This window comes from Panthera leo, chromosome E1 (assembly GCF_018350215.1).
Source record: "Panthera leo isolate Ple1 chromosome E1, P.leo_Ple1_pat1.1, whole genome shotgun sequence".
Classification (NCBI taxonomy): domain Eukaryota; kingdom Metazoa; phylum Chordata; class Mammalia; order Carnivora; family Felidae; genus Panthera; species Panthera leo.
This window is the reverse complement of record NC_056692.1, coordinates 46,616,644-46,638,368: the sequence shown is the minus strand read 5'-3', so window position 1 is coordinate 46,638,368 and position 21,725 is coordinate 46,616,644. Positions and strand designations below refer to the sequence as shown.

The window sequence follows — 21,725 nt, the reverse complement described above, 5'->3', positions numbered from 1 at the left end:
ACATTGAGTACCATCCGCATGCTGGGCAACTTATTGGGGATAGACAGCTGCCTAAGGTCAGGCTTTGCTCCTGACAAACTCACAGGCATAAATAGACTATTTGAATGCAATGCAATGAGCAAGTACAACAAAGGGATGGACATACTACTGTGAGAGCAACAGGGACCATGTGGCGGACCAACTGACTGTTGCATCAGCCAGAGCAGCATCTTTACCCCTCGGGCCAGGCTACTTTGGGAAAGCATAAAGCATCATTGGACCCTAGGATACTACTGTTGTAGGTGATCACCTACCCCCAGAAGTCTGTATCGGGTGGGGTATACAAGCCATTCAGTAGATCAGTCTCCCTGGCCCAAGATAACAGAGTGTTACACACAGCCTGCCCTTTCTGTCCTTTTAGCCTGAGTGCTCTGTGATCTCTGCCCTTTCCACCCAGAGCTAACTGAGCCACACCAGGGCTGGCAGGCAAGTACCCTCATGTTCAAGTTCCACCAGGCCTTTGGAAAGCTCTCCAGGCCCACTGATGCATCTCGTGATCCATGCCCCTGTTGCCATCAAGCTTCACTGTCAATGGCTCTATTGAGTGATGTTAGCAGCTCACAATAGATTTATGAAAATAGAAGTCATTGAATTAGTCATTTGTCTTTGGATAGAAAAGACACCTTCATCCCCCACTGTCTACCTTTTCAGACCTGTTCTGTCACCAGGTGTTGTAGGTCTTTCAGCTCTGTTCTGTCTTCTTGTCTCGGTAATCACACCCTAACACTGGCCCTCACACCAGGATTACCTATTGCAGGGGTTTCCTGGAGTATCTCTGTTCCAGTTCATTCTTCAACCAGCTATAGGAGAAGCCCTCCTAATATGACCCCTATTTGACATCACTGTTCATGAGCTTCAACCCTGAATGGTCATGATCCTTCACTTGACCCCATCCCCTTCCCAATGTCCCTCCCACTCTCCCTGGGCCACTCTTTCCCCTCAGCCACTGAAAAACTCCTGTTGTCCTTAAAGACCAAACCCCAGATCTCCCTCGGGGGTTCCCCAGGACAGTTCCATGGTCACACCTTAGTTCCTATCACACTCGGTTTCCATCTTTATGTCAGCAGTCACTACAAAGGTCTAGAGTCTGCCATCACCACTTTGGGTAAGCTCTTGAAGGACCAGATCTGTGCCTCAATTCACCTTACATCATTGACACTTAGCACAGAGACTGGCATGTTGGAGGAGCTCAGTAAGTGTTCATTCAACAAGTGAATAAAAGACTAATTCTTATTAGTCTACGTGATGGTCCTGCTGGTCTGTTACATTACCTGCAAATGGACCATTTACAAATGGACTATTATTTCCTTACATTTCATTCCTACAAACCATCTTGCACCTACTTCTGAAAGATGGTTTCTATTTTTCACATTTTCGTTTACATATTTTTAAATAGTGAGTCATTGCTTTGGAATTTTTTTGCTAAGTGATTTTTTTCACATTTTTTGGTATCTGCCCACTGGGATTGTAAAGGCTTTTAGTATGTCAGTTTCTTTGGTTTCTTTTTCCCATTCCTAAACTAGAGCTTTTGATGGTGCTAGGAAAACAGATAAGTCAATGCTTATGTGGAAGGAAGGATGGAATGTGTCTTAATAAAACATAGATTAATTATTGGACTACCACCTTACTTGAAGTTTTATTTTATCCCCTTCTGAGGAAACTAGGAAGGCATTGGGGATTGATTTTGATGGAAATAACTCCTATAGATAGCTACTTAACATCAATGACAATGACAGTGTTGATTTGTACCTCCCAAAAACCTGTATGGCAGGTAAATTTAGAACCAAATGTAGAATTTGATTCCCTGACTCCTGGCTGCACTCTCAAGCCTCTAGCCCAAGAAGCTTTCCAAAGAGGGACTTTGGGTCTCAGTTCCTCTCTCAATATGAAGATAGTTTCAAAAATTACTGACTTCGTCCTTCTGCATCACAGGGAATAGTCTTGAAGCCAGTGTGCATTTGCTTACATGAAGGACCACTGCACAGTGGTTAAGTAGTTAATTAGTAATTTTCCAGTAGCTGAAATTAAAAACATAGTCCATGACTATGAAATCTTGATGTATTTCAGGGAATATTCAAATAAGATGACAAGACTTCTTAAAAGTCGACTTCTGTCTTTATTGCTATTGACATCCAACCTCAACTATGGTGCTAGTGACTCCTTAAAGTGGCATAGAATGTTACAGCTTACAAAGTACGCAACCTCGGGTGTTATCTTCTCTGTGGGAAGTGCTGGAGGGATGGTGACCAGCTGCCACTTCTCCCCAACCTCATGCTCTCTGCATCAAGCCTGCACTTCATCCTTCTTGCTCCCAGTCCAGGCTCTCAGCCCCATCCATTCTCCCTCCAGATATCTCCCTATAACACACATCTGATGTCATTCCCCCAAGCCAAACTCTCCATGGTTCCCATTGCCCCAGGATACAATTCACACTTGTTTAGATGGTTCTCAAGGTCCTTCAAGATCTATAGGTCTTCCTCTGGCCGCTTCTACTCCCACTAAGTTCCAGGACTTTCAGGTGCTCCAACTTCCTGCCAGGACTTGCCTTGGCTCTTCTCTCTGCTTAGAACACTCCCTGTTTGCCTGGATAGTTCCTGTAAGAGTCCTTTCCTGATTCCCCGAGCCTAGGTTCAGCTATCCCCTCCATGGGCTCTCCTGCAGATAACCATGTCTGAATCACCCACTAAACGTAAGCACTTGGAAGTCAGGGACTTTTTTTTTTTTTCACAGCTATCTCTGATGCTAAGCAAGGTACCCAGTACAGAGAAAGTGTGTACTAAATACTTATGAAATAAAGCATATGAGTGAATGAATACCTGGGTGAATGCATGAATCATCACTGCTGCATTACACAGTGAAAAACTTTTCTAATTCATTTTTATGAAATAAATTGGATTAACAAGGGTAGAAAACCTGCCATTGCAATCCCAGGCAAAGAATGAACCCCAACCCTTGAATTGTGTGATTATTGGGTTTCATGAGAAGCTAAAGAGAAATTTCTGCAGCAAGTTTGGGGATTCGCTCTGACAAAAGCAGCTGGGTCAAGGGTCTCTCTGTAAGGGGGCTGCGGGAGTGGTGCCCGGAAACGTCTCACCTCCTTCCACTCACTGGTCTTCCAGAGCTGTTTTCTAAGCCGAAGCTGGAATCTTCCACCACCCGCCTGGATCACGGTGAAAGCCTGAACCTGTGGTGCTCCATTCCAGGAGCACCTCCAGCCAACTTTACCATCCAGAAGGAAAACACGATTGTGTCACTGTCTCAAAATTTCACCAAGATAGCCTCAGAGAGGGACAGAGGGACATACACCTGCAGTGCAGGCATTGGCAAGGTGGTCAAGAAAAGCAATGCAGTCCAGATAACTGTGTGTGGTGAGTACATCGTCGCTGGCTCAGAGAGTCTTGGGGTGGAATGAGAGAAAGGCAATTTATCACCAGCTGCCACCCTCTCCAGTCTGAAGGCAGATCAGACTGAGACAGGGTAACAACTTGGAGGTAAGAGGAAGCAGTGATATCAAGAGACCAAACAAGTGTGTATTCCTTCTTGGAGGACAGGAAAGAGGCGGTACAAAGAAAATGTTGGCAAAAATCAAGTTCATGGCTTTATTGTGGCTGCATGCTGTTGATGGGGCTGAGTTGGCAAGATTCTGGCTGCTGGAACAGGCACCCTCTAAAAGGTCAGGGAGGAAACACTGCTTACTCAACACTAAATTTTAGGATCTCAGTTCCATATCCTGATCCATATCCTGGCTGACCAGCAGGGCTGGGACTCCTGGTGGGCCGAACATAGGTACCAGAACCACCTACGGCCGTGCTTCTCAGAGTGACTGTGCATGCAAAACCCAGTTAGAACACAGTTCCGGTTGGAGCCAGATTCCACATCTCTAACTAGATAGAGCCTTGGGGATGCTGGGTCCTAGACCACCCTCTGAGTAGAGGGGTCTAAGTGAATGGAGAGCTCTGGTCAAGCTGTCACAGGCTCTGTTGTTATTCAGTCACTGTCCCTCAGTTTACCCTGTGGCTGTGGTTTTAGCCAGCCAAGATTTTAGTCTCAACTCAACAAGGATTGTAGTCTATTGTCAACTCTCTCATCATGGAAATCCAAAGGAAATAATGCAAGAGACAAATGTGGGCCATTACATTTTCATTTTCTCTGTTGTTCTTGGAAGGAGGTCATTTCGTTTTATAAGCTTTATAAATAAGTGAACTTCTAAATAAGGACCTAGTAGAATTCTTGCTTCTTGGGGCGTGCAGTTTATGATCAGGAGAGGCTGAGGCACTGAGGATTTGTTTTCAAATAAAATCTGTTTGGTACTTGTTATATTTTTAATGCATTTCCTTATATCTTTTCTCAATATAACTGCCACAACATATGGATGTGTGTGCATGTGAGATGCATGGAAATATAAAAACGTATTTATTTATTTTTTTATATTTTATTTTTGAGACAGAGAGAGACAGAGCATGAATGGGGGAGGGTCAGAGAGAGAGGGAGACACAGAATCTGAAACAGGCTCCAGGCTCTGAGCTGTCAGCACAGAGCCCGGCACGGGGCTCAAACTCACAGACCGTGAGATCATGACCTGAGCTGAAGTTGGCTGCTTAACCGACTGAGCCACCCAGGTGCCCCTATAAAAACGTATTTAGGGAGATGTCATGTTTTTCTTGAACTTGTGTCATCCTTTTTTATTGATAACATTCATTTCCCCCCTCCGTCCTCATCTCACACACACACACACACACACACACACACACACACACACACACATTACTTGCCAATCGTAAAGGAGTCCTATAAAGGTAGATAAGGCAGGTAGACATTTAAAATTATAGTAAATGCGCCTAGGGGGGCGCCTAGGTGGCTCAGTTGGTTGAGCATCCGACTTTGGCTCAGGTCATGATCTCAAGGTTCATGAGTTCGAGCTTCACATTGGTTGTCTGCTGTCCGCACAGAACCCACTTCAGATCCCCCGTCTCCCTCTCTCTCTGCCCCTCCCCTGCTCATGCTGTCTCTCTCAAATAAATAAATAAACTTAAATAAAATAAAATAAATTATAGTAATGTTAGAGTTTGGAGAAGGACCCTCTTTAGGCTGGATGTTTTGTTTCTGCTTTCAGTCGTCATTCAGGTTGTCTCTCTCTCTCTCTCGTTCTAGAAATGCTCTCCAAGCCCAGGATTTTTTATGACTCCGGCCCTGAGGTGATAAAAGGACAGACCATAGCAGTCAGTTGCCAGTCTGTAAATGGAACCGCACCTATTAGCTATCACCTTGTGAAAGCAAATAGCATTTTGGAGAGTTGTAACATGGACTCCAATGAGCCTGCGGTATTCAAAGACAAGCCAACAAAAGATGTAGAATACCAATGTATCGCAGACAATTGTCATTCCCATACTGAAATGATCAGTGAAGTTCTGCGGGTCAAGGTGATAGGTAAGTTGCATGATCTTGAGTTCAAGCCCCGCATTGGTCTGTGTGCTGTCAACGCAGAGCCCACTTCAGATCCTCTGTCTCTCTTTTTCTGCTCCTCCCCCCTCATGCTCTTTTAAACATAAATAAACATTAGAAGAAGAAGAAGAAGAAGAAGAAGAAGAAGAAGAAGAAGAAGAAGAAGAAGAAGAAGAAGAAGAAGAAGAAGAAAAGAAAAAGCTAATGCAGAATGCCAAGTGAAACTGTTGGTTTAAACTGGGTCAGCATTAGTGGCTAACATTTACTGACCCCGACTATGTGCCCAACCCTGTGTGAAGTGTTGTAGTAAATTATCCTCATTAATACTTACAGTAGCCATGAAAGGCCCATGATCATATTATCCTTGTTTTATGATGAGACAACTAAGGCTTAGGACAAACAGCTGGTGGGCAATGGGGCTGGGAATTAAGGCCAGGCAGCGTGGCTCCTGAAGCTGGCTTGCCACCACCCCTTTGTACTTTATCAGGAGAGATGCTGTCGAATCAGGCTGCACCCTCTGGGATCTGCCCTTGTGGTGGAACCCCACCCTCCCATCAGGGGCCTGGTCCTCCCTTTTTGTGGGAGCAGCAGCTCCGTGGTCTAGTGACATACTGTACTCTTCAGGGAGGTGATTCATGGTCAGATGCCAGTGTGCTGACCAGTCAATTCTCACACCAATAGGAAGGTCTACTTGGGAAGACAATTGAGGATCAAAATTTCAGTAATTAAACATGGAAAAGATATAGGGGAGGACATCGAGTTCTGCTTGGATCTGCTGGGAATGAGAGGCCGGCAGGACTTCCAGGTGGAAATGCCCAGGTCAAAATCCAGACCTGGAATTCAGGGGAGTAATTGGACTAGAGCTATATATTTAGGCATTAAATGCCACATGCTTACGTGTTAAATGCACAAACAGAAGCTATAATGTGTGCGAAATCACCAGAAAGGAGAATGGAGATGGAAAGCTGAGGACTGAATTTTACAGAAAGTCCATATTTAAGGAGCAAAAGGAAGAAAAACTAGTGAAAAAAGAGGGAGTGACAGGTGGGAAGGTAAGAGAATCTGGGCAGTGAGACATCATCGAAGCCCCAGAAGAAGCTGGGTAGCAGTTGAGGCCACAGGTGGGAAGGTTAGATGGGAGCCTATGAAAGGCTGGATTTAATCTGCTGGAGACTCAGGGATGGGATAGTCAGGGGATTGGTGACCTTTGGGGTTTCTTCAAAACCAGAGATAGAGGGCAGTTTCCGAAGCAGAGGACTGAAAGTCAGATGTCAGGAGTAGCGAGAATGTGGGAAAACGAGGAAGTGAGAATGATTGGTTTAGAACATCTATAAAAGGAAAAGGAGAAAACCAAGAATAACTAAAGGTGGTGGATCAAGATTATTCGTTCATAAGATCTGGAAATGCCATGCATCTTTGTATGCACAGGGAGTGAAATCTCTCTCCCCCTCTCTCTCTCTCTCTCTCTCTCTCTCTCTCTCTCTCATACACACTCACACAGAATAAAAATCAACAGGACACAGAGGTTAATCATATCTTCAGGCTAAGTGTGGAGTGAGGGGACGTGTCCATAGCATCTTGTGTTTAAAAAACACATGGGGACAGGAGGCATCAGTTGCTGCCCTTATGGGCTAAGGGGGAGGAGAGGCTCTGAAGAATGTGGGATTGATGGGGCAGGGAGGGTGGTGGGAATGAACTGAGTAAAAGGATCCCAGTCTTGGTCACAGTGCAGCAGCAGGACAGCCATGGGCAGTGCTGTGTCATGTTCATTCTCTTGTGACCCCCCTGTTCTCAGTGCTGTCCCTTTCTCTGCCTTTCAGCCCCCGTGGATGAGGTCAAGCTCACTATCCTGCTGAATGAAGAGGTGGAGTCTGGGAAGGAGGTTGTGCTTCGGTGCTCCGTGAATGATGCCTCTGGTCCCATCACCTACAGGTTTTACAGAGAAAAGGAGGGCAGTCCCTTCTACCAGATCATCTCAAATGATACCTACGCCATGTGGCACAAGGAGAAGGCTAGCAAGGAACATGAGGGACAATATTACTGCACAGCCTTCAACAGAGCCAACCTTGTTAAAAGCAATCCCCAAAGCAACATACTGACAGTCAGAGGTGAGTCAGGGTCTCAACAGTGAGATATAGTGTGGTTTCCAAGAGCAAAGCCAAAGTCTCACCCCTTGTAAGAGGAAATGGGTGGCTGTTTAGCTCATTTCACTGAGGGTTGAGAGACCAATGTTCTCAAGGTTCTTTTATTGCAAGTGACAGACATGCACCCAAATTAAATATAGAAGAGGAATTGGTTATTATAAAAATTAGAAATTTCTCATATAATCGTAACTCCAAATTCTTGGTAGAGAGATATCAACTGGCCTGTCTTGGGTCAAATGTCCATCCATGGACCACCTGTGGCCAAGAGGATTGGGTCATGCAGAAGGGACATAGTTTCAGGAACCCACCAATGTGGGTAGAGGTGGCTTCCTAGTGAAGGAGAAGGGATGAATAGACCCCCAAAAAGCAATCTACTTCAGTCCAATGGTCCTTTAAGACGATAGCTGTAGCAAAAAACAAACCAAAAAAAAAAAAAAAAAACAACCCAAAAAACAAAAAACAACATTTCTGCACCAGCTATGAACACAAGAGTCCTTTGGAGGTAGATGCTCATGTAAGATGCTGGATACAAGGACTATAAAATTCAGTCTTATTTGTTGCTTAAATTTGATATTATTTCTTGCTGACAGAGCAAAAACCTGTGTGTGCGTGCGTGTGTGTGTGCGCGCACGTGTGTGTGTGTGTGTGTGTGTGTGCGTGTGTGTGTTTCTTTCTTCATTTCCAGTCTTTCTTGCCCCATGGAAGAAAGGACTTATTGCCGTGGTTGTCATCGGAGTGATAATTGCCACCTTGATACTTGGAGCCAGATGCTGTTTTCTGAAGAAAGCCAAGGGTAAGTACAATTCTTTCACTGCATTCTGGCAGGTCGCCCTGGCCAGGAAACTGGCCATGGATGTGAAATGCTTCAGCTTCATGGACAGCTGGTACTCTGCCCCAGCGGGAACTGAGGAGACAATTGTTTTTCTCCTTGGGGGGGGGGGGGGTCACCTTGATAACCAAAGATTTGAGCTACAAAGCTTTTATTGCCCCTTGGATTTAGCTAGGCACACGTGAACGCAATGGTTCTTCTAGTTGGACAACCCAGAAAAGATGAATCTGGAAGATTGCATCTACATGTGATCAGAAGAAGCTGTTTCTGTGGATTTGGCCACACCTAGTCCTGCAGTTGGTAGAGTGGGTTGTGAGTGCTATGGAGACATGGAGACACGCCCCCCCCCTCCCCCCCAACACATACACACTGAATGCCTCCCAATTAATCTGCCACTTGTGCCATGATTTCTACCCTGTGCTTGAGGTTAACCATGCACGGAAGGGAAGCCAGGATCACCCACTGACCCTCAGAAATCAGTCAGCTAGCCTGAACTCAAGGAAAAGGGCACAGTCCCAGTAAATTTCACAAAAATGTTTGTGGAGTAAGGCTACTACCTGGGATGGGTGGGGCAGATGGATGAGGTGGGGCCCTGGGCTTTTTCTGGAGCAAGAAAGTTGCCACCCTTCTGGGAAGACAGGCTCCAGAACCAACCCCTTCCTAAGGTTGACCCTGGCCTTGGTCTCAGGCCGGCTTGGAATTAAAAGCAGAAGGATTGACGTCACTTTTACTTTCTGAAATCTTCTTGAATCAAAGCGATAATTGCCTGTATATCTGGCTTATCTGGTTCCTTTATCATTATCTTCATCTCGATCACATTCCACTAAGGAAAATCGCTCCTGGCTAAAACAGTCAAAATGTCAGATTCCTGAAGGAAATGATGTGAAATCTCTCAGTATAAGAGCAAGAAAAGACCTACTTTGTTTATGTGTTTATTTTCTTCCCTTTTAAAGGCAGGAAGAGATTTGGCTTTCTTTTCTCTTTTTATGGGTATTCAGCCTTCAAGAAAGTCAAATATGGCCAAGATGAGTGTTCCTATCTGGTATGGACATGGATATTTTATACTGACTTTGGATTTTCTCTTTCTCTTTTAAAGCCAAGCAGACGCCAGTGGAGATGGCCAGGTCAGTATGCGTATTTGGAAGAGACGTGGGTGGCTCTGTAGACATGTGGAAACTGTAGGGAAATTCTGGTCATCAGGAATTTTTTCTTGGGAAACTCAGAAAAATAAGGTCTTAGGTGTGAGTAGTGGAGGTGTGCGTGCGTGCGTGTGTGTGTGTGTACGTGTGTGTTTGTCTCCGTGGAAGATTGCCAATCGCCCTTCCCTGGGAAAGAATGGCCTTATTCTGAGGCCATGTCCTTCCGACACTCTTACCTGTCAAATCCCCTTTTCCTTATGAAATTATACTGACGATAGAGGGAATTTTTAGAATTTACTTTCTTGGTAAAATAGAGTTGGCCTAAAAAAAAAATGGTTGTAATCATTTTACTGTTTTTGAAACCTCAAATCCAAAAGTATGGAAATGATAGCTCTGATGGTTCTGGAGAAAAACAGTAGCACAGGCTGAAGAACTCAGAGGGGTGGGATTCGCCTGATAAAGGCTGCCTGCAGTTCAGGTTCCCTTGGCCCTGACATTTCTTTTAACGGCAAAAAGGTTTTGTCAAATAATCTTAGAGCTGAAAACAATGTTAGCTTTCCACAGGAGAGGGTAAAGTTTTTGTAACTGCAGAAAACTCTTTAAAGAAGAAAAGAAAAAGAAAACTCTTCCTGGTTTTCTCATGATCTTTCCTTGGTTATTTTATTAGTTTGAAGTTAGAGCCAAAAAAAAGTCATCTATTCTTTACTTTTTAAATTTCATTTTAAGGCCAGCAGCGCCACTTCTGAACTCCAGCAATGAGAAGATGTTGTCAGATCCCGATACCGAAGCCAACAGACATTACGGTACGGTCTTGGTTTCCCCTAGTTGCTAAGCGTTTTCCCCAGCTGGCTACACACTCCCCTACTGGTCTTAGAAGCAGAATATGTAGGTAATGGGGTTCAAGTTGGAAGGGAAGCCCTGTCCTCAAGCAGGGGCACTTAATCCAATCAGTCATAGAAGGGTGAGTTGATAAATAAACCAAAAACTTCGGAAGACAGGCAGAACATTTTATCCTAATTTTACCACCTTCTAAACATCCCAGGGAATGTGGAGAATAATTGTAATGCCATGGATACCTATCCTGGGTTATCTTCCAAAACTTTGAACAGTGCCCAAGTATAATCATTATCCTTTTGTTAGAGAAGAGACCAGTTACCAAATTAGGGCACTGGTAAAACATCTTCTCGGATGGAATTGTTTATTACAAGCACAAGACAGTTTCCTTTCAAACTTTGCCACAATTAATTAAAGTATTTCTCTGATAGTGGAGGCATTAAAAAAAAAATGTTACAATAAAGGAATGCATGCTTAGAGGCTGAGTGAAAGCTTGAAAGTAAGCTCAGTAGGGTGGGGAGCCAATCCCTGGAGTTCTTAATCCCATTAAGTCTAGGAGAAAATTGCTCAAGCCTTTGAAGAAGGGTGCCAGCCACTTCCCAGAGGGGTGGTATAATTACATCACGCAAGACATCCTGTCCCAGACCACGTTGGGGGCAGTTTTCTTTATCAGCAGGTCTGAGAATAGAATGCTCATGTTCTTTTCTAATTGTGTAAGTGTTTCACAAGAATGAGAATTTTAGGTAGGATATGCCCTTTACAGGGCATACTTGAGAAACATGTTTTAAGAATTGAGCAATTCTTATAGTACCAAATCAAACCTTTAAAAAGTCAATAAAACGGCCTGGTTGGCTCAATCGTAGAGCATGCAACTCTTAACCTCAGGGTCATGAGTTCAAGCCCCACATGGGACGTGGAACCTACTAATTAATAATCAAACAAACAAACAAATAAATGGAAGAAGCTGGGAAACTGTATTCCTGAAGGCCATCAAATAGAACAGGAACTAAAGAAAGCACAAAATGTGAGACAATCCTTACTAGAAAGTGAATAAAACATTTGTAATAGCAAAAGTAATGGGCCAATAAAGAGAGAAATGGGCAAATATATCATTTAAGAAACTACATACAGAAACATTTGGTGAATATTTAGTAAAAAGTAATCCAGTGTTATAGAGAAAATACCTTTTTGTGGTTTAAGGGGGGGGTTCTTTTGGTGATTTATACTATTTACACCTAAATACATAGACACTTTAAATTAGATGCTAAGAGGTATATTAAAATAGGATTTCCCCCCAAATTTCCAAAATGCAAGAAATACTCTAATTCTTATATTGTCTCTCCATGGATGATTTCACTTTATAAAATATTTTAATAATCACAATAAGTAATTAGTTTTAATACATAATGGAAAATCATATGTTCTTCAGAAGTATCATTTATAACATCCGTAAGAATTATTATTATGTTTTTATTCTTGAGAGAGCATGTAAGCAGGGGAGAGGGGGGGAGAGAGAGAATCCCAAGCAGGTTCTGCACTGTCCGCGTGGAGCCCTGTGCGGGGCTTGAACTCACAAACTGTGAGATCATGACTTGAGCTGAAATTAAGAGTCAGACACCTAACCGACTGAGCCACCCAGGTACCCTGAGAATTATTTTTAATAAAGAATAACTTGATTTTTAAAAATGTTAAAAAATTTTTTTACCCTGAGGTGGCAGCCTGAAGGTACCATAATTTTTTAAGCCGTGTTCTCATGCATTCAGTCCTCCGGTTGGAGCAGGCGAGTTTGCTAGTTTCTGGTTATGGACCCCTTCCTTTAGAATTAAGCTTAACCTCGGGGCCCCCGGGTGGCTCAGTCAGTTAAGCGTTGGACTTCGGCTCGGGTCGCAATCTGCTGATCTGTGAGTTCGAGCCCTGCACCTGGCTCTGGGCTGACAGCTCAGAGCCTGGAACCTGCTTCTGATTCTCTGTCTCCTTCTCTCTTTGCCCCTCCCCCACTCACACCCTGTCTCTCTCTCAGAAGTAATAAACAAACAAACAAAAAAGGAATTTAGCTTCATTTCTAATGAGGTTGCTCAACGCGAACAATTCTGAATTTTGAACAACCCATAGGCAGAAGTTTTCCTCCCATGGGATGGTAAGCGTGTTCCTGGTGTTAGAAAGAGACCGCACAGTGGGTGGGATGGGGCTGAAGGGGGACCAGAAGGGAATCCAGAATCAGATACGCTGCTGGTTGCCCGCTATACTGAAGAAGTTAGGCCTGACTTCGTTTCTTAGTGGCACTAAGTTGTTGTTGTTGTTGTTTTTTAATGTTTGTTTATTTTTGAGAGAGAGAGAGAGAAAGAGTGTGAGCTGGGGAGGGGCAGAGCGAGAGGTTAGACACAGAAACCAAAGCAGCCTCCAGGCTCCCAGCTCCCCACCCATCCCCATGTGGGGCTCAAACTCACAAACTGCGAGATCATGACCTGAGCTTAACCTGAGCACTTAACTGACTGAGTTACCCAGGTGCCCTGTGGCACTAAGTTTTTTAAACATTATATGAGAAGCTAGAATTTCCATTGCCATTCATCCTAATTGTTATTTTTCAACTAGGTTACAGTGAAGATGTTGGAAACCATGCAATGAAACCAGCAAATGAAAATAAAGGTAATTATCTAATTTAAAAAAGTTTTTTTCATTAGAAACTTTACGTTAAAAAAGACCCCTAGGGAAAGAGCTAAAACTGTTAAGGCCTGGGGATGTTTCCCCACCTCTCTCAGTGACCCTGTCCCTGGCCACTGTGTATAAATGGAGATGGCTGGTTGCTTTCTCCAAAGATGCTATCTTGTGTCCTTAATGGAAAGTAACCAAAATTCTAGTGGGAAAGAACTGGGTTATACCTAACAGGGAACTGGCTGATTCAGAATGGGTTACTGAGTATTGTAGAGGACCTCCTTTCTTTTGGATAGTAGAAGCAGGGATGTTTTTTATTTTTATTTAGTTAGTTATTTTTCATGTTTATTTATTTTTGAGAGAGAGAGAGAGAGTGTGTGTGTGAGTGGAGGAGGGACAGAGAGAGAGGGAGACACAGGACGCGGGGCTTGAACTCACGGATCAGGAGATCATGACCTGAGCTGACGTTGGACGCTCAACCGACTGAGCCACCCAAGCGTCCCATGTATTTTATACATAACTTAAAAATATTATTTTGTGTCTCAATATTAATAAAAATAAAACATACACTATAAAAAAAATAAACTAGCATTGCTGCTAATTTTTAAAGACAATTAGTAGATTCCCTGCTACGGTTAAACCTCAGAAGGATTGGGCTAAATCGTAAATCGTTTCTCAAAATTCTTCCCCCCCACCCCGGGGCTCTATCACAGGAACTAAATCTAAAGAAGTAGGGTCGCCTGGGTGGCTTTGTTAGTCTGCCTCTTGATCTCAGTTCAGGTCTTGATCTCTGGGTCATGATTTCAGACTCTGAGCGGGATGTGAAGCCTACTTAAAAAAAAAAAAAAAAAATCTCAAAAAGTAAACACCTGTGTCCTTGACCACATATCGATGTTTTCAGTGCTGGCGAGAAACCCCAACTCTGATGCTTCAAAAATAAAACAATAATGTAATTTTGAGTTGAGACAAACTAATTTACTGGATTTCACTCTAGCGGCCCAACTGCTCTCATTAACTTGTTTTCCTATGCGTGTGGCTCATACTGTCAGAGCATTTTTAGGCGGGGGACCCTGTTCCCCATTTCCTGAGATCCTTTCCATCTTGGAGATAGCTTTCTATGCCTGTGGCTGTGGAGGAGGCTCCTAGAGTTAGCTGCCATGGATGATACTGGCTGTTTTCTGTGTCTACTGAGCTTTTACAAATCCTTCCCCTGTAGAAACAATGGGGACCTGGGCCGGAGGGCCTTTCCACATCCTGGAGAAAGCAGGACTTGTGACTGTCTTCTCTAGCCCAAGATTTCTCACCTACTTAGAATGGCATTAGGCCTGTGTCTGGCTTCCTCCTCGAAATATGGAATGTTATAATCATTTGAGTGGAAATCTCTAAGGCAGGCTGAGGCTCCCCAAGGAGATTTTGTCTCACCGGTGCTGTGGTTCTTTTGAGCAGAGCCTCTGACCATGGACGTGGAATACACAGAGGTGCAAGTGACCCCATCTGAGCCTTACCAAGGTAAACACCATCCCTGGAGCGATTCCCCATGTTTTGCTCTCTGCTTGGGTGTAGACAACAGAGTGAGGTGTGCTATGACCCGGGGACAAGGGTCCCCTCAGTCGGTCAGAAGGGGGGTGGTCAGCAGACAGGCCTGTTAGACGTGCCTATGACAAGAGCAGTGACCCCCCCGCCTAGGCTTCTGAGGTGTAACATTTCATTAATTATTGTTTACCTACTACTAACCATGAGTAAGTTTTATTGAGCAACTATTAAGCGCTAAGAAATGTGTTTGGTGAGAGACTTTGAGGGCAGCCTTACCCCTGGGCGTTTGGACTTTCCTCCAGAGGTATGTTCCTTGCCCAAACCTAGCATCGTCCTGAAAAAGTTGCTTGCACACTGAGCTCGTGTAAATGAAATGCACGTTTGAAGGTAGTGAGGGCTTGGCTCTTTAAAGGCACGCTTGGGTAAAGGCTCTTGAAAGTACAGAGTACCCTGCTGTGTAAACAGTGGCACTAGTTTCACACTTCAGGTTTTGTTTTCATGTGTGTGGTTCTCTCAGGGGCGGGCTGGCCTGGAGGCCACTAGTTCTGGTTCTGTGCTGGTTGAGACTGACTCAGAGTGGGCTGGTCCATAGCAAATGCTAGAACAGCAATTTCAGTTGCTTTTGGTCCCACAAAAAACCATGCATACCTTCCTAGCTCTCCACCCTGGCTTTCCCACAGGCCCCTGCGCTCAAAGGAGCTCTCCAAAGCCTTCCTCCCCTCCTGGGAAGCTCATTAGGGCTATTGTCATGCACCCCGCCCCCCTTCCTGCTGAGGCTGAGGCCACTGCTGTGTCTATTCTGCCTGGCAAGCTGAGGGCCAGACCAGGCATTAGCCAGAGCCACGCGGCAAGGGCATCCCTTTGTTACCTCTAGCTCCATGATTTGGGAAGAGTTTGGGGTTCTTTCTTTCTTCCCTTGCTTAGGTTCTGGGTACCATGTCAGCAGCTATGTGCACAGAATCTTTCAGTAAGGCAGTCCCCGAAGGCCCCTAGGCTGTGCGCCGCGCAGTGGGGCACTGACCCTACAGTCTGCATTCAGAATGGCCCCCTAGAGTTGGTACTCCCCGATCTGCACAAACGCTACACAGGGCGTCCCACTTCCAAGTCTGGACTGGACCTGGGAATGGTGGGGGCCATGGCAGGCCTGAAATTCTCTTCTTCCTTATTTCATGGTAAAGTGGTTTGCCTGTTAGCAAGTTAAGGGCGGTGTTGGACCAACCCCTGTGCCAAGTAGCAAAGGTACGCGTGCAGCCCGCGGGGCCTCTGAGGTTCCCTTTGCAATTCTAGTCTCGGTGGAGCAGAAGGCCTTTAGACGCCTCTAAGCAGGAAATTGACAGGTTCCATGTGGCTGGTGCGGAGGACAGACTGAAAGCAGACAGGGATGGAGACAGAGAGGCCCGTGTGTTAACACCGGGCAACAAGGGATGGGGGCGGAGCCAAAGTGCTGGCAGTGGATGGGTTCCAGATCTATTTTAGAGACATCACAACACTGGATGAATTTTATGGCAAGGACCAGGGAGACGGAATCACTACAGGTTGTGTGAGTGGACAACTGTGTGGATGGTCATGAGGTCTGAGACGGGGAGGAACAGCAGGTTCAGCTGGGTTAAGTATGAGATGCCCAAGAGGAGACAGCACAGGGCTCTGGTGCCCAGAACTGAGTATGGGTTGGCTCTGGCTACAGGGGCTGGAAGGGGGCTCCCCTCCAGCCTTCTCTGGTCCTGCCAATGCCTGATGCACATGCCCGTCTGTCGCTTGGGCTCAGTCCTGTGAGTAACAGCTTACTTCCCTTTAAGGGGACTTCAGACTCAGAAGGAAAGAGGAACCATAACAGGAGGGCAGGGCTGCCCCAGGGTTTTGATGATGTGTAGAAAAACTCTGCTGTCCCCATTGACCCTCCAAACTCCACTGGGAGCTCAAGGAGACAGTCCTGAAGCTCCTCACAGAGGGCCAGGCCCTGCCCCTCCGGGGCTGCTAGTCAGCTCAGGGCAAGGTGGCTTCATGAGCGCTCTGCCCAGTGCCTGGGAGGCCTTGGATTTAAAGTAGCTGATGGAGAAAGGAAGCAGGGTTTCTCCTTGGAGAAGCATCCATTTTCCATTCTTTTGGAAATGTTTCCATGTTAGAGTATCTGGTTTTCTTTTTCTTGCTTGAAGGTCGGGGGCAGGGGGGGCTTTCGAGTGAAAAGAGGTCCCAGGACGGGGTGAGGAGGGAAGCTTTTCTTGACAAGCTGTGTGCAGGTAGCCAGACAAGTGGTTACCTTTCCCCAGGCTGCTGTGGGGGCCTCGGGAGAGCTAAAATGAGTGCCTTGTGGGTGGAAATGGAGAGTTTCTAGAAGATTCAAGTTGAGCTTTCAGAACCCAGCCTCGTTGGTGCTAAGGGACAGCAAGGGTAGGGCAGTCCTGAAGCGGGTGGGTGAGGAAAGGGCTCTGTGGGTTCAAGGCCAGTGATGAGTAAACTTGATCTGGTCTTGGCCAATCCAGTTCCCTGTCCTCAAAGCTCCCTCTTCTACAGCTGGGGTGGAGGAGGGGCTGGGAACCCAGTCCAGCTCTGACTCTGACTGGGCAGTTGCCCAAGGAGTCACTCGGGGGATGGAAGCGGGGTGGGAAGGAACTCGTTAAACCGTTTTGTTGCTTGTTTGCTGTGAGGCTAATTGCTGGGAAAACCCCATGACGTTGAAGACTTCTCTTTCTCTGTTAACAGAGAAAAACAGGAGCCAAAATAAAGCACCATCCGGAAACATCCCTGACAGCAGAGACAAACAGCCTGCTGGCCTGGGTTAGTCATTAGCAGGCAGCTGCATTGCAGGGGAGGTGGTGACGAGCGGCGGGGGGGGGGGGGGGGGGGGGGGCTTCCGCCCATCACCGAAGGGCAGAGCAGGGGGGCAGCGGGAGGAGCCGCTGGGGCAGCTGCAAGTGTAGCTGCTCAGCCAAGGACGGAAACCAACAAGCTGATATGCAGTTATAAGGAGGAAGGGAGTCAAGCATGACTCTTGAGTCCAGAGGCTGTTAGCGTGTCCCCAAGGTGGCCAGAGAGGTCTACCAGCAACTCTTGTGTTCCGGGGGGCGGTGGAGCTTACAAGGGTGTCCAGGCCCCCACGTTGGCCACCCAGCCCCCTCCCTCGATTCCTTCCCTGTGGCCCCCACTCCCATTGTGGGGCGGGGTCGGAGGAGGAGCTGGCAGAGACCCCAGAGCACCTATATTGCTTATCACAGCATTGTCTGTCCCATGGCCTGGGGCTTCTGAAAGCTCCAGTGTGGGTGTGATTTGCCTTTTCCCTCCTGCTTCAGCTTCAGCTTCCACCTTGCCCAGCAAACAATAGGTGTCAGGATCATACTGAAGGAGTGACTTCCCCGGGCCTGACATTGAGCAGAATCCCTTGGGAATGTGAGAGATTCCCCAGGAGATATGGGAAACCCTGGAGCTTCCCTCTACACCCCCAAATCTGGTGCCACGGAGGGAGCCTGGTATAAGCATCTCTGCTGGCCTCTTAGAGAACGGCAGGTGTCCGTTCTCTTAAGCTGAGAGCACCTGGTATCTCAGTCACTCTAGTGAGTACCAACTCCTGTTTGGTGCCCTGGTTGGGGGGGGGGGCCATATGAAGACTTGTGCGAGGCCCTGGCCACCCAAAATGTCCCAAGTTCACCTGCTGGAGTCTGAAACACCCCCTCAGGCTTCCTCCTGGTGCTCAGGTCCTGGCACGGGAACCACCGCCATTCAGTGTCTAACGAATGACCATGATTTCAGTTCTAAAATCTAAAACCTCAGGGAGCAAGCTGATTATGCCAAAGCCTTCCTGAGGCTCGGGGGACCTGAGATAGAGGCACCCGCAAACTCATTGACTGGTGCCGTCACTATCTCGTGAAACCTTTACAGGTGCCTCCAGGTAACTGCATTGACTGGGAGGTGGACCAGACCCCTGGAGAAGCTCCGGGCCCATCAGGGGACAGGCAGTCGTGGGGACAAATAACAGCAGTGTGGTTGTGGACAAGTGTCCCCAAACTGCCGTGGGAGCACAGGGGACCTAGCAACTGCCCTGGGCCCTGAGAAGGGGTGCATGTGTTGGGGTGTATGCAGGTGTGTGAGGGTATGTGTACCCAAGTGCGGAAGCAAAGCCTGTCCTGAGACTTGGAGGATGAGGAGGAATGGGGCAAAGAGAAAGGGCCGGGCCAGCGGTGAAAGGGTACGTTCAGGGTCAGGGGGCATCCCTGGGGCCTAGGGAGTCAAGGGTATCTTGGTGCAGTTAGAGTCCGTGGACATGCCCCAGCCACCTGCCACCAAGAAAAATCACATGGCGCTGAGCATGGTGGCAGGAAGCATCTTACCCGGTCTGGGGCTTCATTTCCGGATCTGTAGAAAGAGAATGTTGGCCTCATGGCGTGAGCCACCTTTCTACAATGAGGCTTCCTTGTCCTTTGTGCAGGTGAGAGGAGGTGGGGGAAGAAGTGGGGTCCCATCCTGTTTCCTGAGGGTTCGTGGGTGTGTATGTATGTGCATGCTGTGTGTATACACCCTCTAGGATTCATACAATGCATGTAGATACACTACGAGTGTGTGTACAAGTGTGTGTATACACAACCTGTACACCTACTTCAACTTAAACAGATGACCATATGGGTGCTTTGTCCTCCAAACCCTGGGTCTCCCCTGAGTGTGATCCATACCCTGGCTGGTCATCTGTGCGCCAGTCCAAAAGAGTCCAGACCAGAGGATCTCAACCCCGTCTGCCTATTGGAATCCCCTGGGAGCTCTTAAAACCCACCAATGCCAGGGCCACTCCAGAACTAATCAGAATCAGAATGAGGCCCACGTGTTGGCGTTTGAAATCAACTAGCCCCGCTGTCAAGATTTTAAGTGGTTCTCGGTCCCAGCTGATCCTTAACATCACAGATGAGGCCCAGGCTCGAACCCAGGCCTCGGGTGATTGGGAAGTCATAGCCCAGCCTCCTGGGAGGGGCGGGGAGAGCAGCTGGACACAGGAACGCACTGGCAGGGAAGGAGGTATGGGACCACTGAGCAGGAGGCTGCAGGCCTATGTTGGGAACCCCTCCCCCTGTGAGTGGTCCAGGTGGACCCATAATGGCCTGTTGACTTCATACTTCCCGACAGAGAGTGAGGCTACTTAGACCAGGATCTTGTAAAGCCAGGGAATGGCCTGGGCTTAGTGGCATTAAGGTCTCCAGGGCTTGCTGGAGACAGGCACTGGTGAGGTGGGGTCGTGGGTAAGCAGGGAGCCTCAGACACTGTCTTGCTTCGGCAGTGGGCCGACCTGGTGCCCGGAGGCAGCTGTTGACCTGTGCTTGATCACTTTCCAGGTCTGGAAACCAAGGGCACAGAGACGGTGTATAGTGAAATCCGGAAAACTAATCCTGGTGAGTGAGGGCTTCTGACTCCCCGAGCCTGGGGGACGCTTCCTCCTGAATCATCCACGTGGGCCTTGGGAGTGGGCAAGGAGAAGGAGCAAAGGAGGCCCCTTACACCGAAGTTGTTGACTGTCTCTCCCCCACCACTCTTCAAATGTAGCCACGTGTTACATGTGCTATAATTTAGTCAATGAATGCTTATTAAGTGCCTGCTGCAGGCCAGGCAAATAGGACTTTGCATATTCGTACCCAGCTGATGGGATGTGCCCTGGTGCCACTGTGTGCTCATGTGACCCCGAGAGAAGCAGTACGGCCCTGTCTGTTCTCGGAGACCAACCAGTGCACCTCACCTGCCCCACTCCCCAACGGGCCCTGGTGCATGGGACCGGGGCGGGGGTGCCCGAAGGTCTTAGTGCTGTGCTTTGAAGACCTTGGGTAGCTTCAGCCTTTCTGAGAACCCCCTTTCCGCCTGGGGGTGGGGTACAGATCTGCCCCCATTTCCTTTGATTCTTCCTTTCTTTGATTCTAGACCCCAATTCAGTTCCCATCTCCATTACTTCCTCATGAGGAGCTCCCCCCAGGACTGAGCACAGTGCCCAAGCAGTCCTGGGCCTGGGGAAGCTCCCAGCAATAACATGTGTGTGTGTGTGTGTGTGTGTGTGTGTGTGTGTGTGTGTAATTATTCTATTCCATCCTGGGTAAATGAATGAATACAAAGATTACTTTTAAATTCTGAAAAAATAGGGGCGCCTGGGTGGCTCAGTCGGTTAAGCGACCGACTCTTGATTTCGGCTCAGGTCGGGACCCTAGGGTCGGCTCCGTGCTAACAGCACAGAGCCTGCTTGGGATTCTTGCTTTCCCTCTTCCTCTGCCCCTCCCCTGCACTCACGCTCTCTCTCTCGCTCTCTCTCTGTCTCTCAAATAACCTTTAGGATAAGTAAATTCTGAAAATCAGTCACAATCCAAAGGGCATAAGATTCTGGGGGAACTAGTCACTGTGAGTGTATCTTGCTTTGTATAACAGACCTGTATTTAAGTGGAAACTTTGGGAGAGCCTGGCCATTCCAAGTGCCATCCCCAGACCAGCAGCCGTGGGTGTCTCCGGACCAGCCCAGCCCCACGGAATCAGAATCTCCAGAATCTGAACTCTAACAGGCTCCCAGATATTGCTGGTGCTGCCAGCGTTTGAGGAGCACTGTCTTACCAGAAAAGCCTACTTTTTATCTTTTTATATTTAATATATATATATATAATATATATATTTAATATATTATTAAATATATTTTCATGGGTAGAGCAGAAACCCAGCCTCCTTGTGGAACTTGACACTGACTGACTGATTTTCAGAAACCATCCCCTGGGGGCGTTTTTGGCCTCAGTGTCTCATTTTGTATTCTCAAAATATTCAGAGCCAGCAAAATGCAAATTCAGAAATAAATAGGCCTTCTCTGTCCTTCCAGTGTAACAAAAAGCTAGAGTTCTTTTAGGGCTCATGCTTGGTCCTGTTGGGTAATTTTTTTTTTTCCCCAAGACATTCTCTTATTTTTTTTTTAATATGAAATTTATTGTCAAATTGGTTTCCATACAACACCCTGTTGGGTAATTGTGTGAGAATTGTATGAAACCCCTCTGCTCTTCTTATGGTCCCTGAAATTGTTCATTTTGGGTCGCTTTGGTTATGCAAAACCTCACATTTATTGAGCGCTTACTGTGTATGCCAAGTGGTCTGTGTTACAATATCTCTTTCAATCCT

General features: G+C 46.9%; 1 protein-coding gene across 9 annotated transcripts in view; it reads left to right on the top strand.

The window, feature by feature from the left end:
• Positions 1-21,725, top strand: part of PECAM1 (platelet and endothelial cell adhesion molecule 1) — a 74,155-nt gene that overhangs the window by 37,000 nt on the left and 15,430 nt on the right. For 4 of the 9 annotated variants that reach the window (XM_042917130.1, XM_042917127.1, XM_042917128.1 and 1 more), the window contains 10 exons: positions 3,159-3,407; positions 5,191-5,466; positions 7,302-7,589; positions 8,311-8,418; positions 9,551-9,578; positions 10,320-10,396; positions 13,020-13,073; positions 14,526-14,588; positions 17,313-17,387; positions 19,925-19,981. In XM_042917130.1, coding sequence (XP_042773064.1) covers positions 3,159-3,407; positions 5,191-5,466; positions 7,302-7,589; positions 8,311-8,418; positions 9,551-9,578; positions 10,320-10,396; positions 13,020-13,073; positions 14,526-14,588; positions 17,313-17,387; positions 19,925-19,981 — 1,275 coding nt within the window. The remainder of the gene's footprint in view (positions 1-3,158; positions 3,408-5,190; positions 5,467-7,301; positions 7,590-8,310; positions 8,419-9,550; positions 9,579-10,319; positions 10,397-13,019; positions 13,074-14,525; positions 14,589-17,312; positions 17,388-19,924; positions 19,982-21,725) is intronic. The other 5 variants (XM_042917132.1, XM_042917131.1, XM_042917134.1 and 2 more) reach the window with 3 other exon arrangements.